The sequence below is a fragment of the Antrostomus carolinensis genome, unplaced genomic scaffold, assembly GCF_000700745.2.
Source record: "Antrostomus carolinensis isolate BGI_N321 unplaced genomic scaffold, ASM70074v2 scaffold13099, whole genome shotgun sequence".
Classification (NCBI taxonomy): Eukaryota; Metazoa; Chordata; class Aves; order Caprimulgiformes; family Caprimulgidae; genus Antrostomus; species Antrostomus carolinensis.
The window spans coordinates 1-18,349 of NW_010340705.1; the positions used below are offsets into that span (position 1 = coordinate 1).

Genomic DNA, 18,349 nt, shown 5'->3' on the forward strand with positions numbered 1-18,349 from the left:
TGGGCAGCGCGGCGAAGCACTCGGGGGCGGCTGGGTTACCGCAGGGACTAAAATGCAGCTGACTGTTTACTTCTTGTGGGGCTGCTGTCTTGTCTTAGCGTCGGGATACAACTCCTTCAGCAAAAGCATGGAGACCATCGGCAAGAAGCAGTACCAGGTTCAGCACGGGTCCTGCAGCTACACCTTCCTCCTGCCCGAGGCGGACAACTGCCGCTCTCCCACCTCCTACGTGCCCAACGCGGTGCAGAGGGACGCGCCTCTCGATTACGACGATTCCCTTCAGAGACTGCAACTACTTGAGAACATCATGGAAAACAACACTCAGTGGTTGATGAAGGTAGGGTGACAGCATTTCTATTCGAAAAGTCTTGTTTACAGCATCCTGTTACCTGTTTTCATTGTGGGGTTTTTTTCTGCCAACAGTTTATAAATTCACAAAACGCATGATCTAAATTTCTGAGTTACTTTTCAATCAAAAAGTTGAAGTCTGAAAACTTAATGTTACTGACTGGAAAGGAACAGAACTGCGCTGTTCTGCAGAGCTCCTGCTTTAAAGTTTGTCATTACATTTGATTTTCTTGAACAAACAGTAATTACACATGCAGGCAGAGCGGGAGCATGCCACATGAAATTTCTGACATGAAAGAACCAGCTACTAATTTATAATTGACCGACAAGGGCTATTTCATCTCTATTTAAAGAATATAGAAAGAACCTGTACCTGAGGCATGTTTGAAAAATGTTATCTGAAACATGATTTCAAAACTCGCAGGTAGAAGTGAACATATGTAAGTCCCACTGACAGAGAACTGTAATTCTAAGCAAAGACTGCAAGCCTGACTTGCAGTGAAATTAGCTGAGGGAAGTGATAGAATTTCAAGAAAGCTCATTAGCGGATATACTTCACATCCTCTAACATTTCCACTCAAATATACAATATTCAAGGGAAAAATATTCTGGAGAAGGTGTTGCAGATGCCACAGAGCTTCCTTTAATGCAACGCCCTTACAGGTAGAGGCAAAATGACATGATTATCGCCAAAGCACCAATACTTGTAAAATTATACCTGAAACGGCAGGAAAAAAAAATAATATGCTGCATATATTTTTATTTTTACTGGAGAATAAACCTGATCACTCTTCCACATTTTAACAGAAACTCACTTGATTCTAAATGCTATACAGTTCAATAGATTTTGATTTGAATAAACCTTTACTTCACTGGTACCTGAAGAAGTGTGATAGTATAGTGTAATAGCAAAGGAAATTTATGAGTGTTTATGTTTCATACCAAGATGCCTATCTTCTAAGCAATAAATATTTTGAGGACTTAACAGAGCAGTTGACAAGAGTATCTCCAAATAAGTGTTCAAGTGATGTCATAAGTGGTTTTTTAATGAAGAAAGAAATATTTGTTTTGAATAATAGAGAAAATTCACAATTCTCTACAATGAGTAGTCAATTCTTTATTCTAAGATTACATGACTATAAAATAATTTTGCATTAGGGTTCACTTCTCTCATCAGTTACAAAGTTACAGAACTAGCATGATGGAATCAAAGGCACCTGCAAGAGAATTTGTGTCTGTAAGAAAAGGAAGTAACACTTCCAAGCAGAAAGTGTAGTGGTGTCATCTACCTGAAAATGAAGCTTAAATCCAAAATGCACTTGAATGCTGCAGTGTGGGCCTCTAAATCTATCTTTATGGGTTTAGGATGCTTAATTTAGACATCCAAATGACGGCAGTTCAGTAGCTTTTGTTTTTTTAATCTCACAGGCAAACACACACTTATTAATTTACAGTGCTCGCTATTGTGATGTTAAGACCAACATTAACAGATGTGCAATGCAGGATGAAAAACACACAGAGTAAACCAGTCTAATCTACCCAGCTGCTCAGCAATTTCCTAACATAAATAGTCAAATCACACACAGGACTCCAGTGCTAAATGCCACTTAAGTAGGCAAACACAGTATCTTAAGTGGCATCAGGTAAACAGAAACCAGTAAGCAAATTCCAGCATCCTTATTTAGTAAAAACTATGCTTTTTCCTGTCAGTCCCTGGGAAATCAGTTACAAGAGGAACAGGGTAAGTATGTGTGAGCCATTCTTTGGGGGATCAAAAAGCATATTCTGTTTTACAAGACAGAGAAATGTTTCTTTTATTTGAGCAAAGATTTCCAAATAAGATGCTTTAGAATAGCCTGATTTTTTTTCTTGCTCTTCCACAGCTAAACATCCTGTAAAATAACTGCTGTTTGCCTTTTTCACTATTTTAACACCTGCTCTTTATGTCATCTGTTTTGTTCACAAAGAGGCTCCAACAAAAGTAGCTTTTCCTCAGATTTGCTTTGCTAGAGACACCTGGTCTGCAAGTGAAGATGAAAAGCAAACAATAACCTTTAAAGTTGCTTGCAGAGTTTACTTGCTGGTTTTTTTTTAAGGTCACTAATACGCATTCCTAGGTTCATATTTCAACTTACCAAAATACAATAATAGATTAGTCAGGGCACGGAGAAAAAAAAATAAATTAAAAAAACTGAAAGTGTAATATAAGATTGATTTAAAAAATAACCTGACAGTAACTTCTCAGCAATTGCCCAAAAATCTGCTCTAGGTCTTGCTTTTTAAAAAAGTTATTTTTGCTCATGTAAGAGGCAGCACCTGTTCTGTTTTGAAGCTGTGTAAAAGAAATACATTACAAACTTTTAGCATGAATTAACCTTTAAACGTTGTTCCTGAAATATTGCACATCCCAAAATATTTTTACACTCCTCCCCCACTCCTGCCTTTAATCCATCAACTAAAGGAAACATTCTGTTTCTGAATGAATGCTCTAAGCTGCATGAATGGAACAGCATGGGAAGTGTGCGCTTCATCTGGTTCATGGACAGACACAATGGAAAGAAAATGAGTTATGTAGGGCCAGGTTCTTTTCTGATCTCCTGCATAGGGAGCAGAAGACTTTGTTCTACACTTTAAATTGGTTTCTGCTTCATGAAAACACATTTTTTTGGTCTGAACCGCATTAATGTCTTATGCTGCTACTGTATGCACCATACATAAAACTGGAGAATGTCTTTTCAAAAGTAGATTATGTTTAAATGTTCAGATGTTCTGGAAAAAAACACTATTCCACCTAATCCAGTGTTTAGCAGTAAGCCAGTAAGCGATGCTGTAGAGCAAAGGCCAAAACCCTAGATCAACTGTACAGCAATATACCTGATATGAACTTTCTACTTTGACTTTCCCTGCCTTGGGATCAATTTGTATACTGAAGTGCAAGATTTTTTTTAAAGTGTGTCTGGGTGAGGGAGAACAAACCTCTCAGTAAGATTTTCAATTAATTTGAGAGGATAGCAGACTGGTATACAGCTGAGCTACAAGATTGGATATTTTAAGTATAGACATGTATGTTGGCTATTATACTTAAGATATTTTTAATGTAAAAACAACATTGGGCTTTCAAATATTCCTAGAAGACAGGTGATTGCCTTAAGTTCCACACTTAAACAAATCTCTATCTGAATTAATGGCAGCTTTACTGTTTGGATCACAGCATTTCTACTCAGGGAACTGCATTTTTTCAGGTATTAAGACACTGAAATAAGTGAATGCTGACTTGAATTTCCTTCTTAGCACATAAACTAAATCCTGTGACTCAGGAGATATGACTCTCTCCAAAGCAACAGTGTAAAAGAAACGGGTCATATTTTCTTAAGTCTTTCCTGCTATAAAGAGCTGAAAATAATGTATGATCAAATTGATTATAGTGTATGGAATATAGGCAATTAATTTGTAGTTTATCAGCAGATCAAAAGACTAGAAATTAAAAGTCTGTGCCAGGAGTCCAAATTAAAACCTAAGACTGGAACATCATCCTGAACCATCCCAAGAGACTAGGAAGGGGACACTTTGCTGATAGGGATGCAGTATCTTTGGATACTCTGAACTGAGATTCGTTTTTCCTTGTCATGTTATCCAGGAAGCTAAAAACCCTTTGTCACTTTGAAATGTGTTTCTTCCCTAAGGACAATAAAATCAGATGTTTTAAGATGTACGGGAATGAATGCTTATAATTTTTTGATGAGTAATTACCAATGAAAGGTTATAATTATTGTCATACTTGTACTGAACTTCGTATCTCAAATAAGAAAAGATATTCTGCCATGCTGTTGTCCAAAAAACATCTGCACGCAATGCACAAGGACAAATACATTGTACAGCGTTGGATTTTAAGTACGCAAGAGATGATTCCGACTCCGAATCAAGAGCTGCATTCCTTTCTTAAGTAATGCATCTGTTTTCACTTATTGTGAAAAGTGCTTGTTTCTGTCTATCAACTATGTATTCGCTAAGCAAAAGAGTACTGGCAGGACCCAAAAGAAAATACTTTTTTTCTTTCAGATTAGTACATGTTACTGGATAAAGTTTCCACGCTACTTTAAATGACCTGACTATGTAGTTTATTGTTATTTCTCCTGTAGGTAAATTTCTGTGAAAGGATTTGAAATTACACTTTTGCATGTGTTTAAAAACTATTTTTTTAAAAGGCTGTTTCTGCATCGTTCCACAAATACCAAATTGGTGATACAGGTATGAAATTCTACAAAATCAACAAAGAGGAGTAGAGACTTTCTTGTACAGATCTACAAGACAAAATTGAAGTTGAGAGCTCACCATCTCCAAGATGTTATCAGTAAAAAATGTGATAAACAGAGGCTTGTTGTACTGAACCGGTCTCTTACTAGCATTCAAGATGTATTTTCATGTACTTTGTTATTAATATGATCATAAGCTTATAATCTTTGACTGGTCCAAACAGCAAATTGGGAGACTTTCTCCATTAATTATTGACATAAGGTGCTTTATTTTTCTTCTTTTTTCTCTTTCTTCAAGTGCGCATATAGGAAATGATCCTGAAGATGCTTGAGTTGACAGTTTCGAGTTCTTTTTCTTTGCATACCCACTTAACATACAAAACTTAACAGCATAACCTTTAGAATATCTTGGAAACTTTTCCAGAAGACTGAGGTTCAGAATGGTGTTTCTTTTACAGGCAGTTATCTTGTTACTGCTCCTTCTTTGTTGTTAATTTTGAGCAAATTCAATAATGTGCATCTCTCTATAATTTACCAAGGTAAATAACTGATATAATATGCTTGATTCCTAATCAGAAGAAACAAGCTGTCATGTATGTATTGCTTAGAATGGAATTTTGCCTAGAAGACACAGATACTCATTTCTAACCTTCAAAATATGACATCTGGTATCTTCAGTGACTGTATTATACCGTCCTTTTCATACTACAGTATTTTTGGTTTTGAAGCTATACCACACTATACATTATTTGATTTACAATAGTTCTTACAGGAAACTAAGACAGCTTAGTAAACCACTATTTATTTAACAACCTTTTACATACTTTAATGCAAGAACCTCCTCTTGCATCTGTTTTTCATGGGATTTTATGTAGCTTTGGCTGAAAGCCAGGATGGGGACAAAGTAAGACTGTCTTCCTCCACCATTACCATTATTATAGGGCTAGACGTGCAAAATGCTGCCAGCTGATTTAGATGACATAGTGTCAGCTCTTAGATCAGAGTCTACAACAGAGAGGTGCCACTCTTGGATCCTTCTCTGGAGCTTACCAAAGCCAGAGTTTCATCAGATGACTCAGTCTGTCTTAATTAGCTCCCTAGAGTAAGTTCAGTCTGTCCCTTCAGCCTAGAAAAGAGAGAAATAGAGGAATGGAAAACTTAAAAGAAATCCTCCTTGAAGAGGCAGATTTATCAGCATTGGTGACGAAGCTGCAAAAGCTAGCGTGCTGCATGGCCCTCATCCTGGCATACTACTGTGGCACTGAAGTGTGCAAGCCCCAGAATCAAGAGGCAATGGATACAAAGTAGAAAAGTGGACTAGGCTGCAAATATGATACGAATATATATAAACATTATGCTTCCCACTTGTTAAAACACGTTAGGTATAAGAGTCAAATCAGGACTGATGGCGTTTCCATAGAGTTTGGTGTCTCCCCATTCCCACGTCCTGACAGAATCACAGAACGGCTTGGGTTGGGAGAGTCCTTCAAAGATCATCTAGTCCAAGGCCCCTGGTGTGGGCAGGGGCATCTTCCACTTGATCTGGTTGATCAAAGCCCTGTCCAGCCAGACCTTGAACACTTCCAATGATGAAGCATCCACAACTTCTCTGGGCACCTTCTTCCAGTGTCTCAGCACCCTTATCAGAAAAAAAAAAAAAATTCTTCCTGGAACAGAAGATGCAAGTCGTACTTCAGAGAAAAAAGGTTCTGGCATCTAGTTAGCAATAAAATACTGATGTGAGCCTTAAGGACACCCATGCAGACTGCAGAACAGAAAATGGGAGAAGATGGAAAATATTTAATATATGTACTAGTATATGAAACAAGGATGTCACACACAGAAGACATGCTTCACTAGGAAATGAAATGCTCTCCAAATGTTCTCACTAGTAATAACAGCTAAATCACTGAGAAGACAATTTGTCAGTGGACCATAAGTATCAATATAACCATGAAGAAAAAGAGAAGTCTCTATGGCACTGAATAAGAAGCTTCAGAAATAAGCGCAGACAATTTTATCTGACATTTTATTCTTTGAATTTCTTAGACTAGGAGGTGAAAAAATACTAGACACATCAGATAATTTCATAGGGCTAAGCATCTGGGAAAAAAAAAGGTATGGCACAGTATTTAAGACTTATAAATGCCTTAGAGATACAGCACATTCAACAGTGGAACAAATGAAACCAAATAACCTCACACACACAAAGTTAAAAAGTGCTTTACACCTGGAAATACTGTGATCATTTCATTTCCTTTAACAGACCTATTTCTAGGAAATGGGGCAGAGGAAAAAAGAATTGTATTTATTCTCTAGTCAGAATAAATGAAATACTGTTTGGTGAACCTAAAGTATATTCCAAATAAACCAAGCTCAAAGGAAATGTTAAAGAATTCTTCAGGTTACAAAATCCAGATCCATGTTTTGTATAAAAAAAAAAAAATCCCACACCTAAACAGTTCTGCAAACACTCACTGTGTCAGTTTTCAAGCTGCCTAGGAAAATACATTACTAGTCCTTAAATGCCTTTAAAAAAATGCTTACTACGTTCCAAATAATTACTAAAAATCATATTAGTTTTTACCTGTCTGTGTAACAGGTTAACCCTAAAATTAAGACGTTGCTTACAAAGCTCAGCAAACATATCCTGCAATTTGTAGGATTAGGAGATATCTGTTCTCATTCCAGCTTCCAGCACATTATGAGTTAGTCTGGACAGAGAGAGGGAAGCTACAGGAACTTTTCTGCTGTCTTTATACTGCCCATATGAAGCTTTATCAGTTTATCTAATAATCTTCCAGGAGCCTACTAAGGTCATAACAATGTCTTACTGCTAAAAAGAGAAGGCTGATAGAATATGCAACCTTCTCTGTTAACTTCGCTCTCTGTTAGTGTAAGTATGGATGGAAATCTGGTATTTTTCAGAATTATGTTATTCACAGCAGCTGTAAAGAGTGAAACATTTCCCTCTCTAGATGAGTGAATACTTCAGATTTCTTGGATGACAGCAACTTTCTTTCCAATTCAGCTGTTTCTAGAGATTCCTGTTAAACCCAAGTGACATATAATGTCCTAACTTTGCCCAAACTCCCTTTAATATTGTGGGCAGAAAATTATCTTTTCAGTTCTGTATCTGTATTCTCAAGCATCGTGATAGAGCTTAAAAAAAAAAAAAACCAAAAACCAAAAAACAAAAACTATATAGAGTTCCTTTACCCTCTGGGGAACAACATATCAACTTTATATCATTGATTTTGGTGAGGGCTTAAAATCAGTGTGTTGTGGTAACACAGCTGAGAGCTTAGCAGACTATTTTATTGAATAGCTAGCTATGACTTATTATTTAAGTTTCAGAAGTGGGAAGAAAGTCTTCCCTGATACAGTACAGCTTTCTCAATGTTAGCAACTGAAAATCTTTAAGAGGCATTCAATTTTGAGACTCTTTAGTACCTTTTAATAGTATGATTATCAAGAAATTGAAAATAGCTACATGCATTTCAAAAGCGGTGATAAAGCATACACAAAGACCAGAGTAAGTCAGTACAAAGTCAAAGCTAGCATATTAGAGCATTCTGGTGTGGTACAGCATAATCAATCACACAACTGTCATAATTTGAGCTACTTCAGAAGCAATGTTTTAGTGTGCTTTTTGAATAAAGTGTTTGTCAAAACCACCTGAAAACACACTAGGCAAATGTTTGATCGCTCCACTTGACATAGTTTGTTGACAGGGAGAAAAGCTAAAATGTCTTATCTTTGAAGAAAGAAAAAATGTATCAATTTAAAAATCATAGAATGTTGTGAGTTGGAAGGGACCCACAAGGATCATCTAGTCCAACTCGCCGTAGCATGGGACAATCGCAAGATTCAGACCACGTGTCTGAGGGCGTTGTCCAAATGCTTCTTGAAATGGCAGGATCTTCTTCAAAACTCTAGTATAAAAATGACTGAGCAGTGTTCTAAGCCTCGTCCAAAACAACAGCTCTGCACACCTATTCATTCTCACACTGCAAGCATTGAGAGTAATTCACCTCATATACTCATGATACCAGCTTCATCGCTGTGCTTGCTTTTTGGCTCAGGCCTGCACGTGATGTGCATGATCCTGGAAGCCTCTTTTGTTCCATTCTGTCAGGGTGTGGGAATGGGGAGACACCCAGCTCAGTGGAAAGGACATTTCCTGGGCAATAGCCATGGCCCTTACCCACCAGCAGCAACCCTGCATATGGTATGACGTCAGTGTGCCGGAGGCCTGCTGTTCATCATATGACCTGATGTATAGCCTCACACTGAGGTATTTGAGTAAGCCAAGAGGTTTAATTTTGATAGCTGTCACCAAAAAAAAAAAAAAAAAAAGTTCACCAAGAAACTTGTAGAAATCATCCTAAGACCCTTCATATACTTCCTTTAGGACCTTCTGTACAACTGCTTCTGTACAACAATTTTCTCTTCATTTTCCATTTGCAAGGTGCAACCATCTGCAAGATACTAGTTCAAACCCACAGTTTCAAATTGAAATATAAACCAGCCCTGTAAGGAGAATATGCTTATCAGTGAAGAAGCAGTAGCCTCATTTTTCCATGGTATCAGATGTCAGCTGACAATCTCAGCTGTGCAGAGTCAACATTCGAACATCAAAAAAGCTGTACATCAAGACTTAAATATGTGTAGCCAGGTAAAACACGCTTGCCAAACTTTCCTATTGCATTAACAGATATCCTGTCCATTCAGACAGTTCAATATTCAAGAAAATTCCCTGGTGAAGACTTCTTGAAAAAATTTCCATGTTTTTACTTTCCTTTTTAGAAAGCTTTTCTATAAACAGGGTAATTCAGCTATTCAAAGGGAACACCAGCTTCCAGTTTCTTAATACAACTTTAAAAAAATGGATAAAGTAGGCAAAAGACAGCTTAAGTGAATGAGTAAAACCAGACAAAATCTTGTATTTTTCTGCTTCTAAGGAACTGACTTAAATAAAACCAAACTTCCTTGCATGAGATCTGAACTTTGACCATATTAACTGTCTGTGTTTTTCACTTATGTCAAACTTCCACCCTGTTGCCAGATTTTCTGTCAGACATAATGATTGCCTATAAAGTAATAGTAAAATAAAAAACCCCTGTTGTAACTGCTACTGGAGCCTTACTAGAAATGTTTTCTGAAATCTACTCTGAAATGATGAAACAAAGTTCAAGTAATGAGAAGGTAAACCTTAAGACTAATAACCTAAGCCTTAGGGTATAAACTGCAACAATCTGACCCTGTCTTACCATGTACAAGCAAGGATTCTGACAACTACAGTTTACCAGCTACAGAGGAAAGTTTAAATATAGTTAGTAATTTTTTTCCCTGATACTTAAGTTTATTTGACTTCTATCTAGAGAAAACTTATCCATGTTTTGAGTTCAGCTTCTTTGTTATTGTAAATTTCATTATTTTAAAAAGGCTTTGAGGACAGCAGACAAAAATCTTGCTCCACTCTAGGCAAGTAGAAAAATTCGCACTGATTTTTTAGTGAAACTGAGATTTCATCTGATGTATCTAAAATCTCATTTGACTCAAAAGGTGAAACTTTTTTTTAAACTATTTGAAGCTGATAATGGAGTAAACCAGTAAATCAGACATGTGCTTTAAGGCTTACTTCATGTGGATTACCTCTAACTAGTAAGGATGCTATTAGAATAGAAAAAAAGAGTGATAATTTTAAACACAAGGAAATACACATTTTCCTTTTCTTGTCCCTTTCAAGTCTATGTGGGAATAACACTTCCCAAGAGTCTCATCCAGCGAAGCCCTTCACACTCACCATTTTCCTCAGTGAATTTCCTTCCAACTTCACAATGTTTTTTAACCTTCACGCCAACCAGACAATTCCTTCCCTCAGCCAGCTTTAAGATCAGTCATCCTGCCCTCTTTTGCAGCTCATTGCCTTTATGAATTCCTATCCCTGACACAGCCATTTTCAAAATTCTGCTCACACAGATTCAGTTCCCCCCCCTTTTTTTTTTCCTTCTTCTTTCCCTTCATTAAGACCATTCAGCTTCCTGGTTGTCCAGTCTGAACTCCCTTTTCTCTACGTCCCTTGTCATCCAGGATTCTCAGTTCCGAATTCTTTTGTCCTCATTGTTAAATATCTTTTTAACTCTCACCTACATGCATACTCTCCTGGCCGTTAAGACAGATAGCTTCTTTTTCTGGCTAGCTGCATGCAGTATTGTACAATGGGATTGTACTTTCTTGGTACAAGAGACTTGGGAGTCTCTCGAAAGTATATTTAAAAGTCTCTCCAATGGCCCATCCCATCAGATCTTGAGAGACAGGGACAGTTTCCCCCTATAAAATACCAATCCTATAGTGATTAGCTTTGGTTCTCAGCCATTTTTGCTGAGATTTCCTCCTCTTCTATTACAGTTAGTGCCAGTAGCTCCATTTGTTTTGAGAGGATCTGGCTCCAGTTTCTGGTCTTCATAGAAAGTCACCAACTGGCTTCAGGCTTTCAGGAGCACTGACTGGAACTCAGCTGGAGAGGTGACTCTCCATCACCTCAGTGCTCAGTGGGGCACCAGAGACAAAGAGGAACTTCTGGAAGCAATGGATGGAAAGACTTTTCTTCTTGGTTCTGTTCCAACAAACTAAACTGCCTGCTTTTAGATGGGTAATCCTAGCTATTTATAAAAAAAATGTGTTTTTTTTACCATGATTACATAATATATATTTTTTTTCCTGCATCACGCACAACATTTTGTTTCTGCAATATGCTGCTTATATATGCTGATATTATTTCCAAGTATTTGTGTTTGTCCACTCTTAACACAGTAGCTTCCTGTTTTATCTTTCAAGCATGGAATTCCTCAGAAGCTTTTGCTTTAAAGACTCCTAACTGTGCTAATGGAACAGCAAAGGGAATTAAATAAGTGGCATTTAACAAGAACATATCAAGATGCTCAGTTTTTTAACTAAGCAGAGGTGAACACTTGAGCTTCCCTTACTTAAGGCAGCACTTAGTGCTTTCTGTAGTCACAGTCAAGTCCATTTTGGTTTTGGGGTCCTACTTTCGTCACCCAGTGTTTTGGAAACTTCAGTGAAGTTCTCTGACAGGTCAGGTCTGGCAAGTGAGGAATTTTCAGACTGGTGATGAAAATATAGCAGCTTTTCAGACACATTTCCCCTGTCCCTCTAGCATATTGGCAATGGAAATGGTGGAGAGAAAGATGCACCATGCCTTAAAAAGAGAACCACAGCACTTCAGAGAGGAAATTACAGTTTTGTTTTTTTTTTTTTCTTTTTGCAAATGCACAGGAAAATCAGTGCATGAGCTTTTAGTAGAAAAATTCAATCCTTTAAAACTGAAATCAGCAGCTGACATGTGCACTGCCTCAAAGTCTCGAGCATTCAAAAACTGGCAGGTCTTCAGCTCAAATTACAGGTTCTCTTTTGGTAGCATCATCACTGAGGCTTCTTCTTCAAGAAAAAAATCTCATAAAAGCTCCATAAACTATATTTAGAAGCCAGTATGTTGCAAAGTTTAAAAGCTACTCAAAATGCTTTCAGTTTCCTTTATCTGTGAAGTTTAAAAAAACCCCCAAAACAAACTAATGATTTTTCATGCTGAAAGAGCTCTGTGAACACAGTTTTGAAACAGGAGACACTCAGTTTTATAGCTTAGAAAAGGGACTAATTGTGTTCCACAGCTTCCTAACTAGTTTGATCCTTGAACTCCGAATCATTCTTCCTTCTGGTTGGAAGTGGAATGCAAGATGACTGCTTCCCTAGAAAGCAATGCTGAGAGTGAACTGTGAATGCCTAGCTCTGTTTCACTTCCCCAATAACTTATTTTGAAAAGAGGAATTTGCTTTATATTTCCTTGAAAAATGGTACTATGATTTGCTCCACCACATCATGAGGTATTCTCATGATATAAGCTGTCCTGTTGAAAGAGGAATTAATAACAAAACTAACTTAATATTGTAAGTTGAGGGGAAAAAAAAAGATAAATGGTTTTATATTAAGAACAATCTGTGCCAGATACAAATTCACTAAAAATTTTGTAAAATTTATAAGGCTACATAGCCGATGTCTTTCATGAAAAATGGCTTAAGTACTCCTACCATCAGCTTTTATTTCAGCTGCTTGTTGCTCATTGCAATGGAAAAAAATATGCAAATGGAAAAAGATTACTTTAGATCCGGGATCTTAGCATGTGTTTATTAAAATGTGGGCTTTTTAGGGCAGGATCTCCTCTTTATACCAGTTTGGTAAAGTCATGATTCACTGATGGTAGCATGCAAGTTCGAAATATGACTGCAAACATGTAGGCTTGTCTCCAAAAAGTTTGAATATTCAATTTGTGAAATTATAGCCCAACGCTATAACCTAGTATTTAAAAATCAAGTATCAATTAGCAGTATTTCTTATACTGTTCATAAATAAGAAATCCTAATGTTGAATGTTGGTGGCTTGTTGCACATAATGAGGAATATTTATATTCATTTCAGTGAATGGTAGAAGCATCACTGGCTTCTTGTCTTCCTGGCTTCAGTGCTACTGAACTTCGGCAAAATGCCATTCATGACTCAGACTATTTATTTATTTATTCTTTATTTTTAGACTAATGGGAACTTTATGAATTCCTTCCCTGGTTTCTAAGAGAAATACCACTTAGCTGTGATCTTGAAAAATGGTGAATCAGAATCTTAGATTACTACCTTAATGAATATCCTCAACTCATAATGAGAGTGGTTAATCACCATATACTTTGTTTTAGTTCTAAAGGTACTGTTGTTAAATTTTGCTTTTAAATTAGTTTCTTACTGATATAGAAACTTGGACTATTAAAGTATTTGTCAAGGATACTATTTAGTTTCTAGTAACAACATTTTTTGGAATTCTCAAGAACATTTTTCATTTGCAATTTTATTTACATCTCTTAAAATAATGCACATTTGTGCACTGTATAAAGTACATGCATCATGTATAGTATAAAGGACGTATGTCATACTCCAAGTGACAAACCATGTAAAAACACATAGGCAGTTAGGAAGGCAGTAGTGCAGTGGGAGATGTACAAAACCAGCTCAGTGTCTGGAATCATGTGAGCTCAAGTCTAAGATAGCCCTTGGGATAGTTTCAGTTCTCAAAGTCTCTTTCCTTTTCTCATGCACTCTTTTGATTTTTCTAGGTTTCGATTATAACTTTTGTAGTTAGTTCAAAACATACAGTAGAAAGTATGATCATGCTGCAATACCTTTCAGTAATAGGAACAAAATACTTCCACTCAAGAACAGAGAGTGAAAGTTGTTCTTCATAAATATTTGTGCAGACAATGAAGGCATTTAATTTCATGTTATATTAATGAAATATTTGGGTTTTATTCAAGTGGATTATTCCCAGTGAAAGGGAGAATTTTTTCCTTCTGCTATAAAGTGTAAATTCTAAAAGCATAACAAACAGCTTCTTCTAAACAAGATATAATCAGACATGAGAATAAGTTGGTAAGCTTTCACTTAGTGCACAAGTGGCATTAACTGAACCATCTCCTGCATATTGTTAACTTTAAAGTCTGTGTTTACTATTTTAAGAGTTAGCATTTAAACCTTTAGTATTTTATTACGCAATTTTAGCTTGAGTATTTTCCAATAAATCACAGCTCACTTTCAGCTAGTATTCATTTATGATGTTACTTTCACCTTCTGTTTGCTGACAGGAAAATGAGATAAGAGAAAAATCTTAGCTGGAGGTCTGGGCAGGCAGACATGCTCAGTGGGGCATGTAAGAAGCTAATAGCATAGAGACATCTCAAGCATTCCCATATACATTCCCAAAAGATTTTTTTCCCTCCCTTGAGAAGCAACACATAGTCCATAGGGACATCCTGTCCCAGGAAAAGAAGAAAGAAGGACAAAAAAAAGGCAATTTATAAAGTCTCGTTCCAGACACGATTGCTTTTTTCTTCTGCAGTGTACTGATTTTTTCTAAAAGTTACAGGCTACTAAAATCAATAAGTGACTTTCAGAAAACATAGAAAAAATATATTATTTTGTTAAAAGGTAATTTAAAATAGCTTAAGGACTGATGGATGGGGATTGATGCAATGCCCTTAAAAATGTGTTCCCTTAGGTCTGTCAAGATAAATGGATCTTGGAAGGAATAGTGATTTTTCCATTTTTGTTCTAACTTTTGATAGACTGTGAAAACAAGTATAAAAAGCTAATTTAAAGAGAACAAAACTGTATGCAAAATTGAAATTTTTGCAGTATTTTGTCTTAATAACACCAATACATTGCAGTGATGCAGAAATATAAAGATAAGCACATGTGGAGAGCCTGGCAATATTATGTTCCATTCATTACATACATGCACATTAAACAGCATGTGTGGCATATGTATGTAGGTAGAATATTGCCCATATGAACTGCTGTGATTAAATTGTTGTGTTCACATATTTAATGACTGTTTTCTTTTTATAAAGACTACCTTACATTTCACTGATATCCATGTTTAAAAAGATCCAAAAAGATAGTCTCATCCCAAGAAAACTTCTTCCTAGTGTGCAGACTTCTATTATACCACAAATACACAATTTACATCCCTAGTATTTTCACTGAAAGTAAAGTCTGTTAAAATAGTCTTTGACAAAATTGTATTTTTTCTCTATATACAGAAATGTATCTGTGAATCAGAAATTTAAGGATACTGTGGCATATATGGATGACCATCTACAATGTGACAATTGGACATTGGCACAGAGTTTGAAAAAAATGTTTCAAATTATAGACTAAATTCTACTTCAGATGACTCATGAAGAAACCAGACGTGGCCACAATCCAAAAAACACTGCCAGTCTCAAACAAGGGCAAGCAACTAAGACCAAGCACTACTAGGTTAAAGATAACTCAAGACATTTGGAGTATGAGAAGTACAAAGGTCTCATCTGTACTCTGAAAAAGTATTGAGAGAAAGAACTGATGAGACACATCAGCATTTTTCTTATTTTGCCCGGTCACTAGAACTAAGCAAAGTTGATTATGGATGCTCAAGTCCATTTTCCATCTTGCTCAATTTAGTATAAACTAAATATCTTGGGGAACAAAATGTTAGGATGATGACCACAAGTATTGCAAGGGCTCATTAAGTTCGTTTAGTTTAAATTCACAAAGATAAGTTTTGAATAAAGCATGGGACATTTTTAGTAGACATGCAGGAACAGTAACTCAAAAAGCTTTTGACAGCTTACTATGTGTCAAACACTGTAGCTTCAATGCATATTTAAAAAATGCTTAGCTGTAAATGTTGTATTTTCTGTTGCTAGGTTTTCTTCTGGATCTACTGCACTTTTGGAAATTCAAAACAAAAATTAGAGGAAAAACACTACAGACATGTCATTTCAGTTTTCTCTGTTCTTACATTAGATGACTAAGCATGCAGCACATGTTGTCCTATAACCTGTTCAATACTTCTGCGAGTTCTTTTGAACTATTTTGTAAATTAATTACTAAGCACAATCAAGGTCTGAATAGAAATAGGTTTCTCATTGAAACCTTCCACATTTTCTTTGGTTTCCCCCCTTGAAAACATGAAGAAAGATAGCTCTAGTTAAATTATTCCATATTTATCAGACCACTGCTGCCAAGAATATGGAAGATCTAAAACTTCAAATTAATGGCAGAAGAACAATCAGTTGTTACTGCAATCAGAGGAAGATAATGACCCTCATATGCAGTGATATCCTTAGGAGAGTATTAGGCAAAGTCTGTATTTTAGAGTATATAACTCTAGCATATAATTTTAAATCATGATACTTCTTAAAACAACTTTTCTACACTATCAACAGCCATGGTTATCTTAGTCACAGTTTGACATCTAGGAGAGATCCACAGTCCACAAACGTGACAAGAAATTGTCTCCCTTGTTTTCTTTTAGGTTAGTGCCTCCAGGCTTAGTCAAAAACCCAACAATAAATGTGAGAGCCAGTGCAAGGAAGGGAGAAGGAACATGTGGCTGGGGCATGGAGGTGTGTGACCTCTCCACTGGGCCAGCAGTCAGCTGTTGGATAGAATGAACAACCCAAATACAGCTGAGCTTCATGCAGAATCACACAGAATCACAGAATGGTTGAGGTTGGAAGGGACATCTGAAGGTCATCTAGTCCAACCACCCTGCTCAAGCAGGGACTCCTACAGCACATGAACCAGGATTTTGTCCCGACAGCTTTTGAATATCTTCAGGGAGGGAGATTCCACAACCTCTCTGGGCAGCCTGTTCCAGTGATCAGTCACCCTCATAGTAAAGAAGTTTTTCCTTATGTTCAGGTGGAACTTCCTATGCTGCAGTTTATACAGTATATAATACATAGCAGTTGCTGAGTTTATGAGGCTAATGCCATTTTTCATGCAATGAATCATCTGATCTAAACACAGGGCTATAGAGATAGGACTGCAGATAAACTTTGAGCTCTTTCCCATTTCTCCTAGCAGCTACAGTTTTAGAGTGGATGCTTTATTGTAAGAATAAAGATTATCTTCAGATTTCAGTAGACAAGGTGTGAGAAAGCCTAAAAACAGTTCTTTTGGAATTTTCTCAAACTTGTTGATGAATTCCCTGAAAGTGGTAAATTGCTTAGTCTAGTAATCCATATTTGATTCAAGGAAAAATGATCTTTATAGGTTCTGATGATGTTAGGGGTGGATAGAAAGGATCATGCAGCTCCAGCCACCTACCTACTTTTTCTAGAGGACACAGCACTGTGTAGAAACTCATGATTAACATTAGCTCTCTCTGAAAATAAAGGTTACAGTTGACAGAATCAGATTATAAACATGAAGAAAATCAACAAACTTTATGTGGAAAGACTGCTCCAATAAGCGACAAATTCTATAAAATTAAACTAGCAGCCAGAACTATTTGTACCATTTATATGGAGTGGCATTTGGCAAAGAAGGATGTATGTATTCATATAGCTATAAATGCTGCCAGGAACATGGCTGTTCAACTACTATAGACTAACCATTTGGCAGAAAAAAACCAAAAGCAAGACCTCATTTATAACTTTAAATGAAAAAATTGTAAGTTAAAGTGTCTGTCTACAAAATACACAAATAATTTTTTGATTCTTTGGAAAACTGTTCTGCGATATGGACACAAACTACACAACAGCAATCAGGAAGACTTAATTTAAATAAGTATTGGCAACCTTTCATAAAGGATTAGTACTATTTCTGCCAGTGGTTAGAAAACAAATTTCTTTTAACACATACTCTACATGTTGTCTTTTGTTTCTTGCCAATTTAAAGCTTGCTTAAAAAAAGATAATCTTGGCTATCAAAGCAGTGTTTTGGAATGTGCTCCAATATGACTGATCTGTCCTTGTTCTTTTGGCAACTTAGCTAAAGTATTTTCATCAAATTTTATGATTTTATATGATTTGAAGTAATAAAGCATCACAGCCCCAAATTGATGACCTTAGAGAATTCTGTCTTTCTAAAAATGGATCACCATAACTTTATTACAAACCTTAATTGTGAAATTATTTTTTTCAGTTTTCCCAGCTGTTTTTGCAATTTAAGCATACTTTGAGACTTGCTTTTTCCCATTTGTGCCTTCATTTATATATTTAACTTTCTTCAAGAACACATGCCAGCCAAAGTCTTAGGGTAAAAAAAAAAGTTCCATGAAAAAAATCCACAAAGACTCACTGAAATGCTAATAACTAACTATTCCTTCTTTCAAATCTGAATGTATTAATACCT

The 18,349-nt window shown here is 36.4% G+C and overlaps 1 protein-coding gene across 1 annotated transcript in view; it reads left to right on the plus strand.

Moving 5' to 3' along the window:
- Positions 1–52: 52 nt before the first annotated feature.
- ANGPT2 (angiopoietin 2) overlaps positions 53–18,349 on the plus strand; it is a gene marked incomplete at its 3' end in the record, with an annotated part of 26,933 nt that continues 8,636 nt past the window's right edge. The window contains exon 1 of the mRNA XM_010176241.1: positions 53–337. Within this exon, the coding sequence (XP_010174543.1) occupies positions 53–337 (285 nt within the window). The remainder of the gene's footprint in view (positions 338–18,349) is intronic.